The sequence below is a fragment of the Tenrec ecaudatus genome, chromosome 13 (genome assembly GCF_050624435.1).
Source record: "Tenrec ecaudatus isolate mTenEca1 chromosome 13, mTenEca1.hap1, whole genome shotgun sequence".
NCBI lineage: Eukaryota > Metazoa > Chordata > Mammalia > Afrosoricida > Tenrecidae > Tenrec > Tenrec ecaudatus.
Window position 1 is genome coordinate 126117975 of NC_134542.1, and position 27258 is coordinate 126145232.

Consider the following 27258-nt stretch of genomic DNA (forward strand, 5'->3'; position numbering starts at 1 on the left):
TTAAGGTAATCTAAAAATATTTTTAATTGTCTAAATGTAAAAGTTAACTTATTAATTATGGAGATAATTAATTATTCCTAAGATCCGTAAGGTATTTAATATTTGTAACCTGGTACCATGCTAAAACCAAAAAGTTACAGTACGTAGTTGCAGTGAGGTGTTCTACGAGCTGCATCTCAGATCACCAGCCAGCCATCAGGGGGATTGGATGCCTCCTCAGCCCCCTCGCCCCTTCATTTTTTTAGTATTCAAAATTTGTATTTTAGCAATAATAGCATTCCAGAAAATGTGATAAAGAGGGGGAAATGTATCAATCTGTCTTGCTTTAAAAGGAACACATGCTATACCTTTTCTAATACAAATTCTTAATTCCTTAAGCGAGCTATCAAGACATGCTTTCAGCAAAAATAGAAGTTTTCTATAGACTTATTCCTTATTTTTTACTTCTTGCCATGTTAAGTGCTACAGGTATATATTTTCCTCTTGATAAGTATAAAGAGTACAAAACAAGTCTTAATGTTGCTTCTATCTCTTTCTAACGCCATACATTTTCTGCCTACCCCCCCCCCCCCCGACTAATCTAGACCTAGTTATATTTCTTCATGAACCATATCCTTTAGGAGGTTCTGGAAAGAGGAGGTGACACAGTGGCATCCGCTCTGCTTGTGTTAGATGACGCTTGACATTTGAATTAAAAGACGCTGATATCAAAGAGTTTGAGAAGAAAATGCTTTGAAACTGATGGAGGCAGCAATTGTACAATTATGCTGGATCTGATTGAATCATGAATTGTTGTTATAACTGTAAGAGCTCCCCAAACATGCTTAACCAAAACAAAAAAAGGAAGAAGATGCTGATGAACACGAGAAGTTGAGTGGGGTCTCTCAGTTGCTACTAACCAGCTTCCACAGCACCCTAAAGTCATGGATCTGAGTTCACAACAGTGCAGGAGGGCAATGAGGAGTTTCCCTTTTCAACTAAGGTGTTTTAAATATATGTTCTTGTATTTCACCTTGCAAACAGCCTGTTACTAAAATCTGTTCGTTTCCTTGCTCTTTTATTGGTCTTTAAGAAGTAATTTGATGTTTTTATTTTTAAATAATTTTTTATTACAGTATTTAAGGATTGCACTTCTTTTTTTAAGTCCAGCATGTGGTCCATGGACCAGACAAGATGTGCTGCAATCCGAACCCCATAATGGACCCTGCAGAGTTGAATGATCTAGCTGGGTCTCACTGCCTTTGGTTAAAATAGAGCTGATTAATGGTCTCGGTGAGGAAGCAGAACGCTGATTGGCACTGAGAGTGACTTGTGCTAAAGCAGAAGACTCGGACGAAGCTGTGCCCTCACGTGTGTACCGTCACGTGTGTCCCTTGCTGTAATCCACACAGCACTTACTGTCGTTGGAGGCCACACTGCCCTCCCTTTTGGTCAAATCAGTTTCTCAGACTAGCCAGCAAGTGCAACAACAGTACGCATGCGCAACAACAGTACGCATGCGCGCCCATCATGATTCCAAGTAGTCATCAGGTATAATCCCGTGTGTGTCCTGAGTGACCCCGAGACAACTAGTATCCCTCTTTTACAGATGATGAGACAGGCTCTTAGGGAGATTAAACATTAAGGTCACACAGTTAACAAATGATGGAGACAGAATTTGAATCCAGGTCTGACTTCCAAGCTGATCTGTTAGCCTGCTTCACGTGAAAGTAGTTCTCATAATTCTTTGTATCATTGGTTTCTCCAAATGTGCTTTCTGTGAGTTTGCTCCACAGTTTGGCACTACGAGAGCGCTCCAGAGGTGTTTCTTAAACACCAGTTCTCAGGCTGGGCTGTAGGTCCTAGGAATTCAGCACCAAGCCATTAGAAGATGGTTGCTCTCAGCAGAACGTATATGCCTTGCACCTCTTTTCAGGGACTGTACTGTTTCCCTCTGTCATCACATTCATTTTAATAATAACTTTACATCCCATTTGAAAATTATTAAGCTAGACTGTCAATGCTTGTTTGGATATTGTTACAGCCAGTCTTCGCTTTAAAAAAGAGAATGAAGATGATTATGTTTCCGCATATACACATATACATGATTTCATGTATACGGTTTTACTCTAAAGTTACTTTAAACTATTTTAATAGTGTGAGAATATCCACTCTCTCCTCACTTAACAAGATGGTTAGGTTCCAAAGACCAAGCCAATAGGAGAAAGTTGGCATTAGTGGAAACAGGAGAACCACATCCGATCACAAAATGGACGGGAACGCGAATAGCATTGCATGCTGGCTAATTACATTGTTACATCACTGCCATGTCTCACTGAGATTCAGAAACCAGGCAAGCGACAGGTAACTTTAACTCTCATGTCTGTGTTACTCTCACCTCGCACTTTAGTGTTTTATACTGCCAGACAGACGTACATCACTAATGTAGAAAATGGCTGGGTAGCAGATGTTTTTATTGTCACAAATGCTAAATGTTGAATAACAAGACAGTCAGGAGTTAGAGCGTGTGTAGATGCCTGGTTAGACTGAGAGAGTTCTTCAGCAAGAATAGGGTCTAGGGCTCTTCTAGGACTCAGGCCTTGGCTTAAGTGGGTTTACCTTGGATTCCAATGTTGCGTGTTTACTTGCGAGTACAATGAGCGACTTACTATGAGATAGATTTACTGTTGAAAGACAGTGGTAGGCCAAATTTATAAATAATTTACAGATCAGGTGTTGCTTAAAGGCTTTTTCAGTTTAAAGTATCAAGACATTAATGTGTTTTTGCATTAAATTAATAATATGCTTCAGTCTTATGAAAATATTTTGTCAACTTTCTCATTTAAGTAAAGTGATCATTTTATGTACAATGGGGTAGCCCCCAAAAAAAGAAAGGAAAAAGGGGGGGAAGCTCAGGTGAGCGGAGCTTTACATATTACACATTTTTCCCAGTAGGCGAACATTGACCAACTCACTGTGAGTTAGTGTACCCAGTGGTATCGCCTGGGAAGGTTCTCGCTGGTCACAGTGAAATTTTTCATAAAGGCGGTTTCACTGGAACCTCGTTTTTTGTGATGGCCAATTAAAGAGAGCAGTGGGAGGCTGTGAAATGTTGTTTCCTGCTAGGAAAAAATGGTGCAGAAAGTGTTGTGGTGTTGAACCCAGCTCACAAGGACAACCCTATGGGAAAAACTTAATTGTACAGATGTTTTTCCTGATTTCACAAAAGGTGCAATGTCAATTAATGACAAACCTCATTCTGGAAGTCAGTCAACGTCCCCAGGGGATGAAAATCCACCAGGTCAGATTGTTAAGCAAACTTCCTATTTCTAAGTTCTGAAAAGATTGTGTTAACAGGGCGCAACAACAACGGCCTGGTTTGTAGCAGCAGACAGAGGACTGCTTTTGCCACCATGGCAATGCACCTGCTCACACAGCCATCTCAGTGCACCATTTGGGGCAAAACCCAGCATGTCTCTTTTGCCCCATACACCTTACTCACCTGACCTTGCTCTGTGTGACTTATTTTTGTTTCTGCGAATGGAGAGGGACATGAAAGGACCGTGATTTGACTACGTAGAAGAAGTGAAGAATAAGATGAGGGAGGTTATCTGCCATTCAAACAGATGAGTTTGAAAAATGCTTCCAAGAATGGAATGGCAGATTTCACAAATGTATTAAGTGAAATGGAGAATATTTTGATAAGGTTATTTTATATAAAAAATAATAATAATTAGCTTGGGGTGGGGGAATTCTGGGTGTTTTGGGTACCCCCTTTTATGTTAGAGGTTAACAGTTTGCCTTGATTCTTGTGTACTTGGGGAAGGAGGCATTTTCTTTTCTATTTTACAAGCTGGTGAAAATGTGTTCCTAGTGACCAGGTAATAATATTGGCTGTTTAGTACTATATATAACATGGGTATGCATATTTTATAAAGTGATAAGAACATTTGTATTCTATGAGTGAGGAGTTTGAGGTCTGGGTATCTTACAATGAAATGTACGAGTGTTGCCGGATATTTTTAGTATTGCTAGGGAAATACAGCACTACTCAGTATCACTGTGATAAGCCCGTGTAGAATCGCCATGTTCTTTTCTGCATAGGGGATGGACGCATATTATCTTGCACTTTCTGTGATTAAAAAAGGGGGCCAGGGTACATGAAACTGGTAAGATAAATGTTTTAATAAAAGTAGTGCAGAATTATTTCTAAAAGTAATATCTTTCACATCATGCAATTTAGCACCTATTTTTTAAGTTGATGACTTATTATAGGAACTGTGAATACTTTCTGAAAAGATACAATTCTCATGTCAAATTGGAGTTTACTCTTAGCCATCACTCCCACCAGCAGCAGCAGCAGCACCACCGCTAACTGCCATGGTTACTTCTGATGTTTATTGTGTGCCATGCATTGTTGTATTCATATCGCATGTAATCCTTTTAATAACTCCCCGGAGGTAAGTGTCATTGTTTATACCATTTTACAGTCAAGGGAACATGAAGCAAAGAGGTTTAATTCTTTGCTGACGGTCCTAAGCTATTTGTGGTCCAACCAAGATTTGCACACAGTGGTATTACAACGCTAGTGTTGCAACTGCCTCTCCAAGAAAGGCAATAACATTTTTTAACTAAGTTAATAATTGAACAGTAATTAAACAAGCAGTCACTTAATAACTGGTTTATTTGTACATGTTAGGTAGATTCTAAAACTTCGAATTTTGAATGGCCTTTTTAACCCAACTGGAGAAAATAGAGTACCAGAGGTTAAGCTACCATCCTGTGACTTTCTTGTATTTCTGTTGGAAGAGCATTATGAAGCTCTACGCTTTTGTTTTGGTGCATGGTTGCATATGCATCACACCCCGATGAAACATCTCATGAGCTGAGTTAATAATCCATCGTACTGCTGTTCCAGTCTGGGGTTTGGATGATGCTCAGTGACTCCTGGTGCCCTTCATGTTGCTTATTTCCATAATGGCTGATGTAGGTGTCCCGGTGTTAAATATTAACCCGGCCCCCCAGTTGGTTGATGCGTACATACTTGGTTCGGCAAGCCTTGAAGAGTGCCTTGTTGCGCCTGTGTGTTTAGCAGCAGTGTGAGAGCCCGCAGGCTCCCGTGGAAGTTCAGGACTTACTACGTGCTGTCCCTTTATATCCAGCACCATTTCTTTCCATGAGAAAACTTGGCCTTGTTGGTAGCAGTCCCTGGATTTTCTTCGGACTGTGGCGTTTCCTGTCTCGGATCCTTCTTGTTAATCGTGTGGGCGTTGCCGTTCCTTTTACCCGCAGCCTCTCGACGCCATTCCAGGTCCACTAGTGCTCTCTCCTCCGCTGAATCTGTTGGGCAGTCAGGTGAACAAGTGCTCCCTGCATGACGTGGCTTCTTCATCTGTTCTAGTTTCACACCCATTTAACATTTGTTTTCATCAATGTCGGCTAGCACTTGGCATGTATGCACTTCATATTATTTTTTCCTCAATGTGCTTCTTAATTTTTTTTTTAGTTCTTGAATGTTTATGTAATTCTATTAATAGGTCATCGATGCTTTATAGCCCATTGACAATATTACTTCTCCAGGACTCATATTTATGTTTAAATAAATAAAAATGAGGAAACAATATACCCTTCCCTTTCTCCGAGGAAACTATTAAGAAAAATAGGTATTATGCAGGGTCTCTGTGGGAAAACGGGGTACTGATAACATCCGGCATTCTTTAATTGTCAGAGTCATTGTTCCCAATAATGTTTCCATTATTAATGTTAGTTATTCGTATCAGATTCTAATTATTTTGAGGTACTAAGTGTCTCAAATTATAGCAAGTATAATTTTATATGTATAAAATTTAATTATTCCAAAACTTTTTATAGAAAAACATCAGAATTGAGATCAAGTCTGACTAGAGGTGGCCCAATCCTTAGTAGCCCACCAACCTAAACCTCCAAAGAACACATGGAGACAATACAGAAATGGCCTTAGAAGTATGCTGGGTTTAGCTGATTTCCTTTTGTGCCCCTAATAGCTACAATTTTGTCTATTGAGTAAGACATGTAGCCTATTAATTCATAGACTGTTGATGGTGACAGCTGAGATCAATTCACTGAGGTAGATTTTTTTCTGTTTTCTCTAAATGAAGATAATGAATCATTTAGCCTTGCTAGGTATGTTTCTAGACAGTCGAACAGTTCGTAGTGTCAGCAGTTAGACTCCACACAGACTTTGGTCTGGTAAAAGCAGCAGATGGACCATGTTACGTAGATTGAGGCAGACATTTCCCCCTCATACTTTATAGTCCAATGATGATCTATGCTATGTATCAAGTGATCTGCAGTCTCTGTGTATGGCAAAGCTGTATGCATTTGGAAGCACAGATTCATGGCATCGTTCTTACAGTTTTCATTTTGTGTCAAAAGAAACAAAAGTATTTCCCTGGAGCAAGCATTGCTGGCATGAGATGTACTTTTTTCCTCCAAGATTTAGCTTTCTTTTAGTTTGTGTTGAGTAATTTATAAATGGCTTATAGCTGAATTATTTTCATTCTGTCACTCATAAATGCCCTACTATCTACCCTTTTTTAATGGAAAAAGATACTCAGAGATCATTTACCAAACTATATTATTTATGCAAAATCTCAAATTTATACTTGTTTCCAATTATAACTGATAGATTAATGTGCATATGTAGATGTTCCATAGAGTTGTGTAGCCGTCTTTTGTGCTTATACGGCATACTAAATTGCCTCTGAAACATGATGGGTAAGATGACATTCAATATGGCAAGTAAGTGCATTAAAAAAGGGGATAGTAAAGCATATAGTTTTGTTTCTTTATAGAAATTCATGACTTTTGATTAGCAGTGTTTAAGTTCTTTCCTTTTCTGTATTCAAAGGTTTAACGTTTTGAAACATACTTTTGAACTTGAAGTACCATTCCGGTTTTATTGCTGATATGATAGATCCAAAATTTAAATATACTATTTTATGGAAAAGATTAATTCATTTAAAACAGATAATAGTATGCCCTTTATTCTGAATGTTTCATTACTAGCCTAGGGCCAATGTAAAGATTTTCCTTGTGTAAACAGTGCTTTATTTGCTAATCCAGACGATATTTTTTAATATTTTTCTTCCAAAGGTTTTTAGACATAGTTTAGCTGTGAAACTTCCCACCAGTAGATGGTGTGGTGCACTTACAAAGTGTAACACTGATTTTTTTTTTTTGTCTTATTGTAGTTTTAGTGACCAGCACTTCTTAAGGAAGGCTGGTCAGTTAACATAATTGAACGCTAGAAATTAGGCATCTTCATTATCAATTAACAGGCTTAGATTAGTTGTCTCAGCCACTAAAGTTTATTTTAAAGTCTTTGGATTCTTATCTCGTTTACCCGTTTGAAGCCCGTCATCCATCGAGCCTTTGTGGGGCTCAGGTAGGATTTGTTTTCAAGATGGTCTGAATGATGACTGTTTTGCAGTGAAGATAATTGGGTTTTTGTGATGGCTGTTACAGAATTTAAATCAAATTGCTTTTTAAATCACCTTGTTTTCGTGATGAATAAGGTTCTAAAAGTAAACACCCATTAAACACTAATGGTACTTGTAAAAATTTGTACACAATTCAACTTAAGATATTTGTTTCAAATTTTAACTTGTAACTTTCAAGCCAGTAAGTATTCTAGTTAGCTTGACCAAGCATCAAAGACACCTTTCTCCGGAGAAAATGCCTAAATGGATTCAAAACAAAACAAAACTACATGATGGTGTGATTTAGCTAAAATGATCACCTGTAACCTTATGGAAGAGATTCATTCATATAAAACAGATATTAGCCTTTCCTTTATTCTAAATGCTTCATTACTAAGCTAGCTAGTCCCTTTCTCTTCCCTAACACTTCTCAATAATAAAATATGATTTCCAATTTTAACTGACATGATGTTCTGTACCAGAATAGGTTTAAGTGTGAGTACTATACATCGTGCCACAGGTAAAGAAGTCCAGGGGAGTTAATTCAGTCCAGTTAGTGAGAAAAGGCAGGAGCCCCCCTTGCAAAGAAGTGAGAGGCGTTGGCATAAAGTGGTAACTCTTTTTCTTTTGTGTTTCTTTTAAACAGACCGATTTGGGCTTGGCCAGCCAGGTAGAATATCTGGTTCTGTGAACGCCATGAGAGTCTTGAGCACAAGTACAGATCTCGAAGCCGCAGTTGCGGATGCTTTGGTAAGAGGCACGTCCCGTGCATGAGTCTCTTGGAATTGCTCTAACCTCTGCTCTGCTACTCCTAATAAGAAATCGCCCCAAACCGAGTGACTAAATCGCCTCTGACAGTCTTACGATTGTATAGCTGTTGAACACATTCATGTTATTAGCATTGCTCCCGAGACTTTGACCTCTGCGTCGAAGTGCAAGTTGGCTTTCCAGATGGTCTTGGCCTCGAGGGCTTGCACCGGTGCCCCTGCAGACCAGGGCGCTTCGATGCCAGTGGGCTTTGCAGGTGCCGTTGTACTTCTTCTTGTGCTTCCCTTTTCTTTTTAACCGTGGTTTTTGCACATTTCTTGTTTGCCATTCTGTTTCTTCCACTTCACTCTTAACGGACTTAAATGCCACAATGGAAAGCTCTGATGATCGGTCGTAGAACTTGCACTTATTGATCCACAGTGTTGTTGTTTAAACAGGGTCTTAATTCATTATTCAAGGAGCCTTGCTGCGGAGAGGGTATGTGTTGGTCATAACCCCTGCAAGGCCAGCAGTTTGAAAGCATGATGATATTATCATTCTATAAGAAACATTTCTAAGGTCAGTTATTTGTGGACATAAAGCAATGGGAGAATGTGCTTTCACGTCAACATAAACTCTTAAAAAAATCAGTATTAAGTCATCAGAGGTTCTTTCATGTGTGTTTCTAGCCAAAGGTTCTTTGGTAGAATCAGCTTGTACTCATTTTTTAAAGGTTCCTCGTTAAAGATGTATTTCACCTTGTAGCAATAGGGCCTCTTGCGTATTGCAGCTTGTGTGCTTAGCTTTTGAAATAGGTATTTCTGGTGTCTCTGGAAATACTTTTGCTGCTTCAAGATTGATTATCGTTTCAGGAAAAGGGTCATAATACCTTTCAGACCTTGAACCTTGTCAAGCGGCCGTGTCTCACCTGATCCAAATGTAAACGTCTGTCGCTGTGGTGCATTCCTTCCTCACTTGTTTGTGGTCAGTCAGAATTCTGTGACACATTCCACGAGCAAGCCATTTGCCGTTTCTTAGAATGGTGTCCCTGTCAGCAAGACTCCTTAGCCAGCTGTATTCACCAGTGTTACACTTGGAAAGTTTGTACTTGGCAGATCTGTCTGTGGATTTAACTAGAGTTAACACTGGAACAGAATGCAGGGAAACAGTTTCTCCATTCAAGTGGTAGCATTTGGAATCCGTTTCCTAGTACTCACCGACTCTAGGAAGTAGAGGATAAAAGGGTGGGGGTCATTGAGGCTCCCAGTTAAGGCACAGGAGTGTTTCCTCATTCTTTAAAGAGCTACCTAAGGGCCTGGTGTTCAGAGGGAGGATGGGAGCTGATTGTTGGAGCTTTGTCTGAACTTGCGTCTTTTTCTCTGAGTGCTAGCTCCCGTTACACTTGTGCTATAAAGCATACACTGGATTAAATAGCTAGCTATACTTCCTGCTTGTTGGACAAGCTCCTTGGCTTCTTTGAGAATGATCTGCTTCAGGAATGATGGAGAATTCTTGTCTGACAGAATAGAAACACTGGGGGCAGACATTATGTACCATGGCAATAGACAGTAGAATTAGCAGTGACCTCAGAGAGGTGTGCCTCACTAATGTAGGAAGAGCTGTGGCAAAGAATTATAGCGCTCACTTAAAACATTCTATAAGAAATGGTAGGAGATGCCATCTTGAGGGCATTCTTGATTATTATTTGCTTGATATGAAATGCCTGCTACCCTATGTTTTTGGTTGGCTGAAATATGTTTTGCTGTACACTTTTGTTGCAAGAACAATCCCTACATACGCTTCTGACCTAATTCTCTATGCTTTTTCCCCTGCCCTTCAATATTTCCCCGCCTACAGCTGTTAGGAGACTCCAGGAGCAAGGTACCAGTGCTTTTTAACTTTTGTTTTACAACTTTTTTTTTTCTATTGCAAAAATAATTTCTTTAGCGCTTAGTGAAAACAACCAAAAATATGGTAAATAAACTCTGAATTATCTTTTTATTAGCTCTAGTCATAGTAGTAAGTGAGTCACATTCCATATATATTTCAGTTGGTTGTTTTGTTTTTATGTTAAGCTGTACTTCTTTTATTAATGTGTCATGTTCTTTGTTAATCCTTCCTGTCACTTCTCTGACATTGTTATTATTCTCATGAATGCACTTACTTGAAATTTTTCTTATTTTAATTTAGCTAACGTCTCAGTAGGATGACTATTTTCATCGAAACCAATGGTTCTCAACCTTCCTAAACCGCGACCTTTTAATACACTTCCTCATGTTGTGGTGACCGCCCATTTTGGGTTTATGGTTGATAAAATCATTTTCGTTGCTACTTAATAACTGTAATTTTGCTACTGCTATGATTCAGGCGACTCCTGTGTAAGGGTCGTTCGACCCCCAAAAGGGTCGCGATCCACCGGTTGAGGACCGCTGATCTAAGCAAAATAGTTTAGAGAGTAAAAGAGGAAGATGCTATTATTATCTATATTGGGCCGATAGGAATAAAATTAGAACTATTCTAAGCAAGTTGGGATCCATGGATCCCCACTCTATTATTTAAAAAAATTGCATTTGTATGGTTTAATCCAGTGACTTATGGTTTCAAAGAAATTGTATTTTGTCAGTCTTACAAAGCCGTTACTGTGCTACGGAATGACTTTAACTTGTTTTATATCAAGGGTAAGTAAAATTAATGCAGTAGGGAGTGTAGGCTATACTTTTAAATAGCCTGTTTGCTTTAAGATAGATTGTAAGTCCTTTTTAATCATTGTGGCTCAGATAATATTAGAAACCTTTCCTATAGAATACTTCTGCCACTTATATTTAGATTTCAGGCTTTCTTAAGGGAGTATAAATATTCAGCAAGTTCCCCCCCCCCCAGCCATAGGCGAGGTGTATTGCTTTTGACTGGAGGACTGATGCACATACATACCTGCAGTGTGCCAGGTGCTGAGCTAGGTTCTTGGAGTCTCTTTCACTATTTGATCTTCAAAGCAAGCCCGTGAAAGAGGACTAATTATTACCGCCTTAAAGATAAGGAGGAAACCGAAGCAGGAAGATTAGGAGGCTTGCCATTGCAGGCCTATCTGATGCCGCCTTGTAAAGTCCCGGCCCAGTAGCGAGCATCTCCTAAAGATGGCTTTGCTTACTCCTTATTTCACCCACCGTAGGAATGCTTTTCTGAGTTCGCTTCGCTAGCAATGAGCACAGGGGAGGTTCATGTGTATGAGAATCCTTTGACATGTGAACTTCTGGTGTGGCTCATAGAAACCTGTTTCTCGTTTCTGTTTGTCTTCCATCACCACCATCCCTCCTTGGACTTGGCAGAAGAAGCCCGTGAGAAGGAGATACGAGCCCTACGGGATGTATTCCGACGATGACGCCAACAGCGACGCCTCGAGCGTCTGCTCCGAGCGCTCCTACGGCTCCAGGAATGGCGGCATTCCGCACTACCTGCGCCAGACCGAGGATGTGGCTGAAGTGCTCAACCACTGTGCGAGCTCAAACTGGTCCGAACGAAAAGAAGGCCTTCTAGGCCTGCAAAACCTACTGAAGAGCCAGAGAACGCTGAGGTGAGGACAGTGCAAAGGTGGTGGCCACGGCTGCATCCCAGCAGGGTCTTACCTGAATCCCCATCACTTAGTGATGGAGTCTTGAAAACTTGCAGGTGCTGAGACAGACAGCATTGGTACCAAAATGATAAAAATCTCCGGCTTTGCCACCCGGGAGCTTTGAAATATCTAACCGTTTATGATATTTTGCATTTTATGAAACATATGGCTCCCTTTGACCCTCTTTGTTCAATAGGTATTGTTATTTTCAAGCTTCCGGTGTAGTGTGCCATTTGGGTAACAAAATAAGGTAACTCTTCAGGTTGGTGTACTATACATTGCACTTACAGATCCTGAAGAAAGTACTATAGTCTCCATCTGAACTCTTAATTAGCAGTAGAAGACAAAACCATTCACCTTGCTTGTATTGTTAGTATAACCTCCCAGATTCAGCAAGGATTGTTCGTAGGAAGGTAGTAGACTAAGGGGATGCAGGCTTCCGGCCTGTGCATGCTGTGCAGATGCACAGCCATCTGTGTGGATGTTGGTGTGGAGAGCATGTTTTTTCCTATAGGTACCTGGTTTCAGAATTCAGAGTGAATTCGTTAAGGAGCCCAGTTTCTGATGGGTGGTTGTCATAGTTCTCTAGCACTACCATAACAAATGTCACAGGTGGATGTCTTTTACAACAACCACGTACAGATGTTTACAGCTGAGGAGGGTGGGAGTCTACATGCAGGTTAGCCTCTGGAGGAAGCCTTTCTCTCTCCTTTGCCTCTGAGGCAAAGCACTTCCTTAGCTTCTTTCCTGGTTCCAAGGAGAGCTCACTGCTACTTGGCTTCATTTTTTCCCCATCGCTGCTTCTTTGAACTGTTTGTTTCATCTCTTTTATACCTCGCAAGAGATTAATGTCTGCTCCATTAACATACAAAGGCAATGCATTCCCAAATAGAATTATAACCACATGCATAGATGTTAGGATTTACAACACATATTTTGGGGTGTACATTCAATCCATAGCAGTGGTTAAGTATGCTGTTGATCATAACAGCTAATAAGATTGGAAATTACAGTTTTAGAGATCTAACTATTGGCAATCCTTTAAGAAAGTAACTTAGTTCAGCCTGAAATGCTGGCACCTATTCATTTGTGTACATTGACACAATTAAAAATTTGGAAAACACAAATGGCTAAACTGTATCCTTCTTTTTTTTTTTTTTAAAAAAAAAGACTTTTATTGGGAATTCCAAACTCAAACCAAAGTCATTGTGATCGAAATGATCCCAACTTATAGCGACCCTACAGACCAGGGTAGAACTGCTCCTTGTGGGTTTCTGAGACTGTAACTCTTTACGGCAGTAGAAAGCCTTGTCTTTCTCCCAGGGAGCATCCTGGTTTCAGAGTGCTGAATTTGCAGTTAGCAGCCCAACACGTAACTACTAAGGCACACGGGCTCCGTTGTTAGGTGGGGGGACTTACACTTCAGGCCTTCGACTCTGCATCTAAGATTTCACATCATTCAGCAGTCTCCTCACCCCTTTGATTTCTCTTCTCTGCCTTATGGCTCCCTATTCACCCTTTCACCCAAGTCAGTACCTGTTAACCTCCTAGTCCATTGCTCTACCTTCTTTCCCTTGCCCCCCCGCCCCCCGTACATACTAGTCTTTGCTTGGCGTTTATCCTCATGGTAGTGATCTCATACAGTATTTGTGCTTTTGTTCTGGACTGGTTTCATTATTGTTTTTCACCTATGCATAATATTCCATTGTGTATATGTACCGTAGTTTCTCTATTTGTTTTTCTACTGATGGGTATTTGGGCTGTTTACAATGTCTTGCTATTGTGAGTGCTGTTGCCGTGAACATGAGAGTGCCTATGTCTGTCTGTGTTTTGGCTCTTACTCCTTGAGAGTGTATGCCCAGCAGAGGTATCGCTGACTCATGGACTTTGTATTCCCAGTTGTTTGAGGTAGTTCTGTGTCACTTTCGCCACTAGTTATATAGCTTTACAGATCTACCAGCAGTGTCTGAGCGTTCCCATCTCTCTGAATCCTTGTTGTTTTCTGGGGTGGTTTCTTGGTTTGTGTTTTTAACTGGGCTGTCATTGTCAGTATAAGGTGATATTTCATTGTTGTTTTGATTTGAATCTCTCAGATTCAATGCTCGTGATCATTTTTTCATATATCTGTCAACCATTGGATGTCCTTCATATCCTTTGTCCACATTTTAACTCACCATATATACTCGTGTAGAAACCAAGTTTTTCGGCACAAAAAATGTGCTGAAAAACTGGGGTTCGGCTTATACACGGGTCAGTGTAACATCTCGCTTGGCCGCCCCTCACCCCCTTGAGGTAACGGGACACGTGCCCGTTATCTCGCGGGTGATTGCCATTTCTTCACTGTTCATTCAAAGCCCCGCTGACACTGCAGGGCTTTGAATGTTTGTTTACTCACATCTAACCAATCAGAGCTGTCCTATGACGTGTCTCTTTGAATAAGCCTTTTAAAGACCGTGTGCGAAGGATGTGGCATGAATGGATGTCATCTGGTCAAGCCCGACTGACAAAAGGAGGAAATCTCATGAAGCCTGACATAGAGTTAATAGCAAAGTGGGGTCGAGATGCATGGGAAGACATTCCAGAAGACATGGTGCGACATGCCTTCCAGAAATGTAGTATTAGTAATGCTATGGATGACAGTGAAGACTGCGCTTTGTATGAAAATGACAGCAGTGATGGTGATGACGGCGATCTCAGTGAGGACAGCGTCTATGATGACCTCACACCAGCTGAAGCTCTGCATTGGGATATGGATGATGATGAGGAATCCAGTTTTGAAGGATTTTAACTCTTTACATTTCAGCTTGGGTGCTGATTGAGCTCAGGGAATAGTACTCGTAAGGTATCATTGTTGACACCTTCTTGTTTTTGTTGAACCTATTTTCCACGTACTGTGCTGGTTTATTAATGTTAAATGACTTGTCCTTTTATTTATGTTTTTATTTAAAATAAATATTTAAGTACATTACCCCACTGATGTCTCCATTTTTAGTACTTTTATTTTCATTTGTTTTGATTATTGAAACTCCCCAATAGCTTCTGCATTCTCCACCCTAGGCTTCTCCTCGAGTCAATCAGTGTTTCTGGCTTCCCAGGGAATAATGAGGTGCCTTGGCTACTACTCGGGTCGGCTTATATTCGGGCGTTTATGGTAGTTTTTTGTTTCTGTTCTGTTTTAATTGAGGTGTGTCTGCATTCTGTAGATTTTAGAGAATAGTGCCTTTTCTGTTGTGTCATTGCTAAACGTTTTCCCCATCTGTGGTTCCTCATTTTACTCTTGATGAGCTCCTTTGATACACCTACGTGTCTTATCTTTAGGAGATCCCATAATCTATTTTGTCTTCTACTGTGTGCGACTATATGCCTATACCCTGCAATATTAAAAAACTCAATGCCATCGAGTGGATTCTGACTCAGAGCGACCTGTAGGGACAGGGTTGAGCTGTCCCTGTGAGTCTCTGAGACTGTACCTCTTTGTGCGAATAGAAAGGCTCATCTTTCTCCCAGGGAGCAGTGGTTTCATAGAGCTGGCCGTGTGGTTAACAGATCAACATGTAACCATGGCATCCTAAGGGCTACTAGGTGCCGCAACAGGACTCTTGAATTTCTCACCCATGATCTTTATAGTTTTGTTCTCTGATCCATCTGGAGTTTGCGTTTGTTCATGGGGTGAGATGTGGGTTCTGTTTCATTCTTCTACAGATGGAGATCCAGTTTCCCCAGAGACCATCTCTTTCCCATTTAATTTTTGGTGGCCCTGTGTCAAAGGTCCGTGGTCTGTAAGTGGATTAATTTATTTCTGGGTTCTCTGTTCAATTCCATTGGTCTGAATATCCACTCTACCAGAACCTGGGTGTTCTGACTGCTGTTTGGACTAAGGCTTTGAGGGTGAGCTATCGAGAGGCCTCTGGGTTTGCTCATCTTCTTAAGAAGTTCTTTGCTTATTCTGGGACTCTTCCCTGTACATATATAGTTAGCGCTTGCCTTTCCATCTTTCTTTGAACAGTGAAGCTGGGATCTGAATCAGAATTACATTGTATTTGTGGGTTCTTTGGGTTAAACTAACATGCTTACAGAAGTAACCTTTGGAAATGGTTATATTGTGCCATTTAAAAAGTGGATCAGTTCATTATTAATTAAAAATCATTAAAATGCTTTTCAATCTTTGCCTTAGCAACTCTCACTCCTAGGACCAAATGTATAAAATGCTTATTAGAACATTTTTTGGTAGTCATTAAAATAACTTCAATATACAGTAGTGAGATGATGGTTACACAGTTTTTGAAGTGTTTTATCAGTATTTACGTATGAGGGGGTACCCAAAAATAAACCAGAATTACGCTGAGCAGAGCTTTCATAGTACATATTTTCCCCCACACGGCGAGCATGGAGCAACTCACCTTGAGTTAGTGCACCCAGTGGCGTCACCAGGGAAGGTCTGTCTAGTCACAGTGAATCTTTTTGTGCAAGCAGTTTCACTCAAGCCTCGTTTATTGTGACAGCCAATTTAAGAGAATATTTTGCGCCTGTGAAATTTTGTTTCCTGTTCTGGAAAAATGCCACGGAAATTTGTGATGTTGAATACAACTTACAAGGACAACGCTATGGGAAAAACTCGGGCATATGAGTGGTTTCCAAATTTTAAAATAGCTAAAATGTCCATTGATGACAAACCTCAGCTGGATGTCGGTCAACTTCCATACCAGACAAAAATGTCGACTCAGTGCATTTGGAGTTCGTTCCACCAGGACAGGCTGTCAATCAAGCTTTCTAGTTAGAGGTTCTGAAAAGATGGTCTAAACAGTGCACCACAGAAGAAGCCTCACTTGTGGCATTCGGGGGACTGGTTTTGCCATCACGACAGTGCACCTGCTCACACAGCCATCTCAGTGCACCAGTATTTTGGCAAACAACAGCATGCCTCTCTTGCCCCACCCACCTGGCTCACCTGACCCAGCTCCTTGAGACTTCTTTTTGTTTTTGCTCATGAAGAGGGACTTGAAAGGACAGCGATTTGACCATGTAGAAGAGGTGAAGAAAAAAACGAGAGAGATGCTGTCAGCCATCCAAACAAATGAGTTTGAAAAATGTTTCCAAGAATGGAATCATAGATTTGACAAATAAAAAGTGTCATAGAGAGTACTTTGAAGGTGATAATATTGTTTTTTTAATTAAATACATATCTTTGGGACAGCATTCATTTTGATTTTGGGGGGGTGTACCCCCTCACATATAATCCTTAAAACAATCCTACAAGTTGTGTGTCAGTCTTTCTCTGATGTTACACATGAGGAAACTCAGCCACAGAGAGATTGGTTAACATAGCATTCTCAAGATTAAACCTAAGTGATAGAGTTAGGCTTTCTCACTCCATAGTCCTCCTTTCAATCACAATAAATCTTTTTTTTTTTTACTGCTGTGAGATCACATTTAAAATAATGTTAAATGCAGAAGGTATGGTATATAAATGTAAAAATATGCTTGATACAGTTGATGTATGGAATGTTATAAGAGCTGTAAGAGCCCCAATAAAATGATTCCATTTTTTTAAAGTATACTTTTTTATAATTTGTAAAATACAGATGCATTAATACTACATAAATAAGCATACACAGCAATAAAATGAAGTACTCTAAAGTATCAATAGTGTCATTTCTCTCATTATTTTTGCTTTTGTATTTGATACATTTTCTAAAATAACTTTATAGTATGTATGTTGAAAATGTTAACGTGCTTCATAAACTTTAAAGCACTGTGTATTGATGTAGCCATTTTTATCCCTCCAAGAAGAACCACCATCAAGTGATAGTATGAAAATGTCATTGATTACAGAATGCAATTTTGAATGCGTGAAGTACAAATACTATGGTCTTGCGACTTGGTGTTTTGTTTAATGATATGGAAACCGCATACAGTGACTCTCATAGATGGAACTTCTTCACAGATGACTAATGAAGCAGGAGGTGTAGAATATGCATGGGTTTAAGCCACAAACCATTCGTGCCGCCCGGGCACCCGAATCTTCCCCCTTACTGTAGTCGTTCTTAGCACTTCATTCCAGTTTGTTCATGAAGATGTCCTGCGAGGTTTTGTCATTTACCTTTTTGAAGCAAAATCCATGACAATATAGCGAACACTCTAAAAAATGAAATGTTATGATTATTTTTCAAAAATCCATGTGCTTCTGCTGGCCCTGTTTTCATGATTGTGCATGTTCACCGATATCCTGTGAGTAATTTCAGTATTGGCCTAATCTAAATGGTTACCATTTTGACACCTGAGTTTAACAAGGCCAGTTACCATTTTTGAAGGATCATTGAACCATCTGCCTGAGGGGGTCATTTGGGGGGAAAGCAATGACACCTGTCAAGTTCTAAAGTAAAAACCCAACCCAAATCCATGGCTGTCAAGTGGCTTCCAACTCACAGTGGCTTGTGAACCAGTCGAAGTGTTCTACGGGCTTGCTGAGGCTGTACATCGGTGTGGAAAGCGACTGCTTCGTCTTTCTCCCCTGGAGCAGCGGTGGGTTTGAACTGCCAACCCTCTGGTTGACTTGCCAGTGTTTATTAATGCATTGTGCTACCAGGCTCTGTTCCGTCATGTTAAAACAGAAAAACCACTGTCTGTCATCCAGCGGAGTTTCGCTCATAAACACCCGATGTAAGTTGTCCAAGGCTGTAAACCTTTATCGGAGAAGACAGTCCTCTCTCTCTCCTGAGGTGCAGCTGGTGGGTTTGAACCATTGATCTTGTAACTAGTAGTCCAATACTTATCCGATAGTACCACTCTGTGTCCCAGTACAAAGATGGGATTCCAATAATACAGTTGAGGAAAGGCGACAACCAACATGAAAGGAGTGTTTGCGCTGTAGGTAGTAGATACTATTTTCTTGGGGCCTCCCAGCAGCCATGTAAAGGAGTTTTGATAAACCTGTTGGAGGAGTGAGAAAACCAGGGCTTAAAGGTGTAAGGGTACTACTTTGTCTACTGGTTTAACATTCACGTGTCTGACCCTAAAACACATGCTTTTTTTCTAGCTCATTGCATTGCCATTCCTCTGTTGAAAGTGGAAAAGAGACCTAGAATGAAATGAATTTGATTTGCCTCGTGACCTTGCCACTCACTTCCAGATGTGTGAACTCAGGAAATCACTCAGCGTCTCAGTTCCCTCATGTTAATGCAAGACTAAAATTACCACCATGTAATTCATGATGAGATTAAACAGAAATATAAAAGAAACATTGATAAATTCAAATTAATTCATGGTGCAATTAAATAGGAATTTGAAAGAAAGAAGATAATTCACTTGGGGCGAACTTAGTATTATAAGTTTAAATTACATAAAACTTAGTAGTAAGGCTTTTAAGTTTCAAATCGGAAATGAATTGCAGTGCTGCCTTATTAAATTTAAATTCATTTATCTCCATTTTATTTCCTTTAGTCGAGTAGAACTGAAAAGATTATGTGAGATCTTCACCCGAATGTTTGCTGACCCACATAGCAAGGTGAGTCTCAGGATGCCATCTTACCTTCCCATCTGCATGTGTACATGAGCTATGGCATATGCTGCCCAGGAATGAGAGCTAATCCCCCTTAGTGCCGTTCATACCTTACAAATTTAACACCAATTTCAAGAGTATTGCATGTTCCGTCTTTCGAAAATTCCATTCTTTTCTAATTCAGGCATTATAGACCTTGAAGTTGACTTCAGGTAAGAGTTAACATGGAAAGAATCAGATACAGCAAATATATTTTTAGCACCTCTTATTATCCATCAGGAAGAAGTAAGGGTGTGAGGGGCACACCCCCATCTCTACCCCCTCCCTTCCTATTCCTCCCCGAAGAATCCAGCCTTCTGGGACTAGGTCTCTTCGGGCTCAGACACTGGCACACCAAAGGCTGAAGAGCGACCAGTCAGGGAGCTAGTTCCCCCAGGATTCCCAGACCTGCTGAGAAGGGGCAGAGAGGGCACCCTATTTCTTGTTCTGGTTTCCCATCAGAGGCGAGTGTGGCAAAGGTTCACTCCCTCTTCTGAATATCCCGAGGGAGTAAGAGGAAAGTGTGTGTTTGGGGGAGGGAGGGGGGCTGAGATCTCTCCTGAGACCTACAGGACTAGGAGTCTGGATTGCAAACATACATTCATAGTATAAGAGCTTCTTTGCCAGCACCAGTGAGCATAACTAGGACCAGGCTGCCAGGAATCAGACCAGGACCCTGGAAATGAAAGTTGGGGCTGTTGAAACCCAATGCAAGTGTTTGGGCCTCAAGTACAGTAGTCAGGGGACCCAGGACAGGTTTGACAATGAGAACGGAGGAGGAGGATAGGGCCCGGGGCCTTCGAGGGGAGGGGCTGGGGATCAGGAGGGACGATGAGGACTGGAGAAGCTCAGAAGCCTGAGTCCTGAAATAGCAGCAAGTCAGAATTCCAGGAGCTCTGGAATACAGAGGGTCTCCTCCTCCTCTCAAGCAGGCAAGAGGGCGCCTAGAGAAGGGATTAAAGCACAAGCCTAGCCCCCAATTAGCTACATAGGTACACTCAGGGCCAGACGGGCACAGGGATGGAAGGGGGGAGAGGAATGTAGTGCTGTGTTGACTCTGGAGAGGCCTGTGAGGGGTCCGATGGCTGGGGAGGGGTGCTGGCGATCAGGCCCTGGGGTGTACGACTTCGTCCTTTTGATGGTCCCTGGCACAGTGTGTATGACCCCAGCCTTCCTCCTGGTCCTCATTGCTCTCTGGAGGTCTCACCAAAGGCCTGAGGTTTCGCATCAATCCAGCAGCATTTGGATGAGCGGCCCGCCATATGTGCTCATTGCCCACAGTGTCACTGCTCCATTCCACCTTTTTCTTTGACTTCTGTTTCTTGAGTTTGATGGTGAGGCTCCGGTTCTGGGGTCTCGGTGACGTTTCACTCAGCCCAGCCCCTGCCTTTTCTGTGGCTGAGGCAAAGGAGCAGGTGGAGGGGATGAAGAAGGATGAGACACCCTGCCCTTTTTCCGTGTTTCTGAGATCTGTTGGAGGCTAGATTTTATGCCGTTATTTGAGAGTAAGCTCTCAGAAAGGCTGTTAGATGCTGTTAGTGAAGGAAAATGGGCATATGAGAATATAAGGGAGTTATAGAGAAAGGAAATTAAACTATTGAAATTTATAGAATATTAAGTTAGCATAAGTAAATCTTAAATCCTGCGTGATACGCAAGATTAACTATTTTATACATCAGTTTTTCTTGTAAAAGTATCTTCCAAGTCATGCTGAGAAAAAGAACTAGGTGGTAGCTAAGGAATCTAGCCAGTTACTGTGACTTCACTATTTTCTCTTCCTGTCCGTCCTTCCTTATAGGAAGTTGTCCTTGAAAACATTACCTGCTTCCTGAATCCTTGTTCTGGGTTAGAGATCCAGAAAACTAGTTATGATTTTCAGATGTTTGTGAGAGTTTGGGCAAACAAATGAAAAGACTCTATTTCATTTCTACCAACAGTTCTCTCATCGAATAATGGTGTTGAAGCATGTGTTTAAATTCATTGATTGATCCTCACGGCAAGGTTGACAATAACAATATTAATCTTACAAATCAAAGAACTAGATAACTAAAGATATGGGTATCAAGACTTTAATTAGCCTTCGAAGTACGATTCATAGTATAAAATTTGCAACGTAAGGGGCATTAGATGGCTTTGGACATTGATGAAATTTCTGTTACCTGTCACCTCTAGATTGCTGATTCAGAACCAGAATTTGAGGATAAAGAAGGAAATTTGTTTCCAACTGAAGGCTCTTGTACAGTGAGTTTGCAGGTTTTAGTTTAGTTAATATTTGTTAGTTGCCTATGAGCAAAACCAGAAATTCCAAAGCTTGGGCTCATTTATTCCTAAGTTGTCTCATAAGAGACTGAGTAGGTGGAATGCCCCAGGAGAGTAAGTCTCGCTAACATACATAGTAGGGGAACATAGTCCTAGCATCTCTGAAAATGATTCAGGGATGTAACACTGTAGACTAAATGTCCCCTCCTTGCGAGAAATACACTCTCCAAGAATGAGAGTTAATTCCCCTTAGTGCAGTTCATACCTTACAAATTTAACACCCATTTCAAGAATATTGCATGTTCCGTCTTTCGAAAATTCCATTCTTTTAAAATTCAAGCATTATAAACCTTAAAGTTGACTCCAGGTAAGCGTTAACATGGAAAGAATCAGATACAGTCTTTCCTTTATTCAGCAAATATATTTTGAGCACCTCCTACTAGCCATATGCTGGAACGATGGAAGCATTTATTTTGTGGATTTAATGAAAAGCCAAGTTAAGTTATTTCTCCAAATAGAATTTTGCTGTACTTAAGAACTTGCTAGATCTAAAAGGTACCCATACTTCCTGAGACCAAGGAACTGAAACTGAGCAAGCCAATAATTATACAGCAACATGAGAAAAATGTGAACTCTTAGTACCTCGTATATAAGCCTTATCTTTTTAAAATTTTATAATACCTGAAATTGACTTATATTTAAAATTGCTGTCTCAAATACAGAAGAGAGTTGTTACATATATATATAAATATATAGTCTTCTTTATACCAGTGATTTTTGAATGCTAGCTAATAAAAATAATAGTGTAGAATTAGAACTTTAAAGATTTTTTTAAGAGTGAAAAAGAAAGGCACACCTCCAGGATTAAACTAATAATTTTCATTGAAGTTCACACCTCTGCACTGCATTTCTATGGCCTGAGATAAAGGATCCCTGGTGGAGCAATGGTAAAACACTCACCAGCTAGCCAGAAGATCAGTTGTTTGAACTCACAAGTCATTCCTAGGAGCAAAGACCCGACAACCTGCTTCCTATGAAACTTATGGGGCAAGTCTGATCTGTCACCTTGGGTTGCTGTGAGTCAGAATTAATTTGACAACATACAACAACAGCAGCATATTGAGGGAAAGAATAGTATTTTTTAATCAGTTTTTAGATTTTGCAGGGTTTTTTTTAAGAAACTGCATGAAAATGGTATCAATTCACTGTAGACTAACATGGAATTTGTTTTGTTGCATGACCTGCTTTGCGATGGAATTCACAACAGAGAGTAAGTTCCAGTTTTGTTTATCTGTTTTCTGTAATATACTTTGTTAATGAGACTAGTCATTAACAGTGTTATGAGTTACAAGGGTCTGGACAAAGAAACCTCATCTACCCTGAGACCAGAGCACAGATGGCATAATGGGTTGCTATGAGTCAGAATCCTCTCAGTGACATTGAGACCTTGAGACTTGAAGAACTAGATGGTGCCCAACCAGGGTCATATTAGTTGATTCTGGATAGAATGGGAGGCGGGGGGAAATCCAGACAAACGAGAACGATTGGAGATAGGAGAACTCCCTAAGTCTGTCACTCTCTTTAAACTGAGCCCATCCCCTGACATTACCTTTTAGTGAAGTAACAGAGTGGCACACAAAATAAAGGATATTATCAGTGAGTTAGGTACCTTACTTTAAAATGATCAGTATTACATCAAAAACTCAACAATACCTCAAAAACAAAGATGCCAAGATAGGTTCTCAAGGAAACTAAAGTACTGAAATGGGAACAAATTGAACATTATTAAAGAAAATGTTGACACATTTTGATAAGTAACTCATGTCACTGAATAATTTGTGTGGAAATTGTCAGTGGAAAGGTAAACTTCCTGTGTAAACTTCGACCACGAACTTAATGAAATCTCAATTTTTATTTTATTTAAAGAGTGTGGGCAAGGTCAGTAGGAACACATTTAATCTTGTAAAGATTTAGGGGGAAATCCTGAATTAAATGTATGAAATACTTGGCTTTCATCTGTGTCACTTTTCTAGGTTTTTAGTATGTTTCTGGAGACCTTGGTGGATTTCATAATAATTCACAAGGACGACTTGCAAGATTGGCTTTTTGTTCTCCTGACACAATTACTTAAGAAAATGGGTGCGGATTTACTTGGGTCTGTGCAAGCAAAAGTTCAGAAGGCTCTAGATATAACAAGGTAATGTTCAAGAAGACAGTTTTCATGTTGCACACCTCTTGCCACTCGGAATCTCCCTTCCTCAATCCCTATATTCATTGTTAAAATGTTTTACCCATCAATTTTGTGTATGTCTAAGACAATGACAAAAACAAAACTAAGCCTCCAAGTTAACCCTCTTCTCTGAAAAAAAAAAGTACTTGTAAATATTTGCTTTTAACTCTCTGAAGACTTAAGCTTTTTTAAAGGTTGTATTAGAAACGTGCTGTAAATGTCTTAGGATACAGCGTTCCCAGTGATTCAACAGCAGTTTCTAAGTTCACAGAGATCGATAAGACCCTCGCAGCAAGTGTGACTCTCTAGCCTCTAGGACAGTGGTTCTCCACCTGCCTATTGCCGCGACCCTTTGATACAGTTCCTCGTGTGGTGGGGACCCCACACCCATATAATTATATGTGTTGCTACTTCATCACTGTCATTTTGCTACTCTTATGAATCGCAAATATCTGATATATGCGGGATGTATTTTCATTGTTGCAAACTGAACATAATTGGAGCATAGTGATTAATCACAAAATCAATATGAAATTATATATTGTGAAATATTTATTTCTAGTTACAAATAAATGAAATTTTGTCTTGAAGCTTGGGAAACAGTCTTTACGCCAGGTACTCACTCGTTCTGCATGTGAACAGAACCGCCTGGAGACTGATAGAGGAGCGATGTCTTGGTTCCTAAGACCATCGGAGATAGGTGTTTTCCTGTGAAAGGGTCATTTCACACACACACACACACACACACACACACACACACACACACACCACCTAAGAGGTCGCGACCCGCCGGTTGAGAACCACTGCTCTAGGAGAAAAGAAAAGCTGCATTGGTTCAGAAAACGATAAAATCCTGATTATGCTATCATTGCTCGGACATCTGTTACCTCTTGTTTGTCCAATTTTAAGTCCTCTTACAAGTATTAGAAATTAAATTATTTCAAAGTACTTTGCAGAAATGCCTTGTTTGTAATTTAGTGGACATCGGTGTGGTTTTCAAAGAACGAATACGTATCCCAGATCACTCTGAAGACTAAGGGCAATAACTTTTGTAAGACTCAGTTACTCTAAAAGTATAGTAATACCATGTTTGCGTTGCTGTGTAGCAAGTGTTACGCTTAGGAATCACCTAGTGCTTAGTTTCCTGTGGCTGAATTAAAAGTATTGGCCAACTAGGGAGGCTGGAGGGTGAGGGTAGGGGTGGAATGTTTCAAAGCCCATTAAACGGTTGTTGGCAGACCTTAGTTCTTTGTGGCTACAGGTCCAAAATCCTCATTGACTAATAGGACGTCATCTGGGGATAATTTCCAAGGGCCACCTGCGTTCCTTCTATCTGACTCTTTTCTTCTGCTGCTACTAGGTCAGGGAAAACTGTGCTTTAAAGGGACTCTCACAGGACACGGTTAAGTGCCGGTAATCCAGGATTAGATAATCCCATTGCTGTTGGGTAATGTTGCCTCCGGGTGAGCCTATCTGCTACAGAATTGAACTGCTTTATAGGGGGATTTGCTTTTTCACTTTCTTCTGTGGGCTGCTAGGAGACCAAGTACAAATGATTTGTAACACCCAGGGACCTAATCCAGGATAATCTCCCTGTTTTAAATTCTCTGAGGAATAGTTTTAATTACATCTACAACGTTTTATGTTTACCACATCAATAGCATATTCAGGGCCGTGATATCACATCATAATGACAGTGTCGGTAATTAGAGTTGGAAATTGTGATGAGGGTACCACTACAACCCAGGCATGTAGAACCTCGTCCATTTTTAGGTTCTGATTATTTTAGTTACTGCCTGCAGATAATTTTCTGAAAGACCTAGAGCCCACCAGCCAGCCATTTATGTTTTTATTTTTCTTTTGTTTGTGTATTCGTTCTCCCACAGGAGGGACAGGCTATACATGAGAAAGCACACTGGGAGCAAGACATCAAGTGCAGCCAATGTTTAGGACATGGTTCTGGCCCATAGTTTGACTGTAATCTAACAGGGCAACTTGCCATTCACTACTACTGTGCTGTACATGCCTCTTAATCATAGAATTAATTTTTCTCTTAAAAAGTAGCAATAATATCTTCAGGGCTAAATCTCATGACAGATTTTAAGAAACCTCTTCCTTGCCCATTTCCCATCACTAGAATTAGACATGACTGCAAATGTCCCACCTGGTAAAAACCTATGGCTCCTCCCGGCTAGTTGGAAACTTTGCTGACTTGCTTAGAGTCTCTAAATGGCAAAGTACAGGCCGGAGCCCAGAGACTCTAGGTTCTCCGCTGAATTCCTTCCGCTCAGTCATGCGGCCCTTCCTTCAGTAGCCAAAAATAATCTAGCGTCACAGTTACCGATGTAATGGTCCTTTAATCCATGTACATTTCAATAGTAATATTGTTCACAGCACTTCCTGTTACAACAACTGTATCTACTAGACACTAAGCCTTTTCAAGCCTTCAGTCTATGGGTGGGACTTTGTTTCATCATTTTACAGCTGAGGAAACAGAGAGAGGGAGAGCTTGTCATTTGCTGAAGCACATAAGAAAGAAGAGTCAATATTGGAACCTAGGCTTCAGAGCATCTATCTGGGTTTTCTACACTGTGATGCCAGCTGCCTTCTTTGGGTTCCTGGCCCTGTAGGTATTTATAATTTGCAATGCTATAGAGCTGTATTGCCTAGATTTTTCATGAACATAAAAGCAATAGACTGCATTTATGATAAGTCTTCCAAACTTCACCACTCCTTTAGGTGACAAGGCTCAATGGAATTAGGATATGTTGCTTTACACCAATACCAATTGTTGATACGAGTTTAGTCCAGACTTGACTATAGGAACTTGACTGATAGAGTGGACAGGAATGCAGACAGCAAATGGGGCTGGGACATGGAGTGGGGCTACAGAGCTACAGTCGGTTGGGATAGGGAATTACTGGTGCCAGGCTGTTCAAAAGAGACCAGAATTATAGACTTGGGCAACAAATTTGCAAATTTTTATGGCTCTATGAAGGCCAAATAAAAATGTGAGTGAAATTTTGTCTATAGCTCAAATTAAGGTGAAATCATGAATGAAACGATCCCGTTGAGATTTTTAAGGCTGCGAGCCACAAGGTCCACCATCCCAAACCACCAGCCCCTCTGCAGGAGACAAGGCTTTCTACACCTGTCAAGACTTGCCGGCTAGGGAACCCGCGGGGACAGTTGGGTTCCCCCTGTCCTGCAGGATGAGTCAGCATCGACTTCACGGCAGTGAGTGTGTGAGGGTCTTCTTCAACTGTGCTGATTAAGGACTCCACTACATCCTATTAGTTTCCTGGATGCCTCTTTCCTATTAAAATCTTGATTTCCATATAGTATTTTCTCTCATTTCCTGAAGCATTTTCATTGTGTCCTTCTTGTTCTCTGCGGCAGAAATACATGCCTTCTCAAGCTTATCTAAAACCTTCCA

The 27258-nt window shown here is 40.6% G+C and overlaps 1 protein-coding gene across 1 annotated transcript in view; it reads left to right on the top strand.

The window, feature by feature from the left end:
• The window catches only part of CLASP1 (cytoplasmic linker associated protein 1), a 348219-nt gene that overhangs the window by 224474 nt on the left and 96487 nt on the right, over positions 1-27258 (top strand). The window contains exons 22-27 of the mRNA XM_075530220.1: positions 8086-8189; positions 10044-10067; positions 11513-11757; positions 19237-19300; positions 20241-20243; positions 23626-23789. Coding sequence (XP_075386335.1) covers positions 8086-8189; positions 10044-10067; positions 11513-11757; positions 19237-19300; positions 20241-20243; positions 23626-23789 — 604 coding nt within the window. The remainder of the gene's footprint in view (positions 1-8085; positions 8190-10043; positions 10068-11512; positions 11758-19236; positions 19301-20240; positions 20244-23625; positions 23790-27258) is intronic.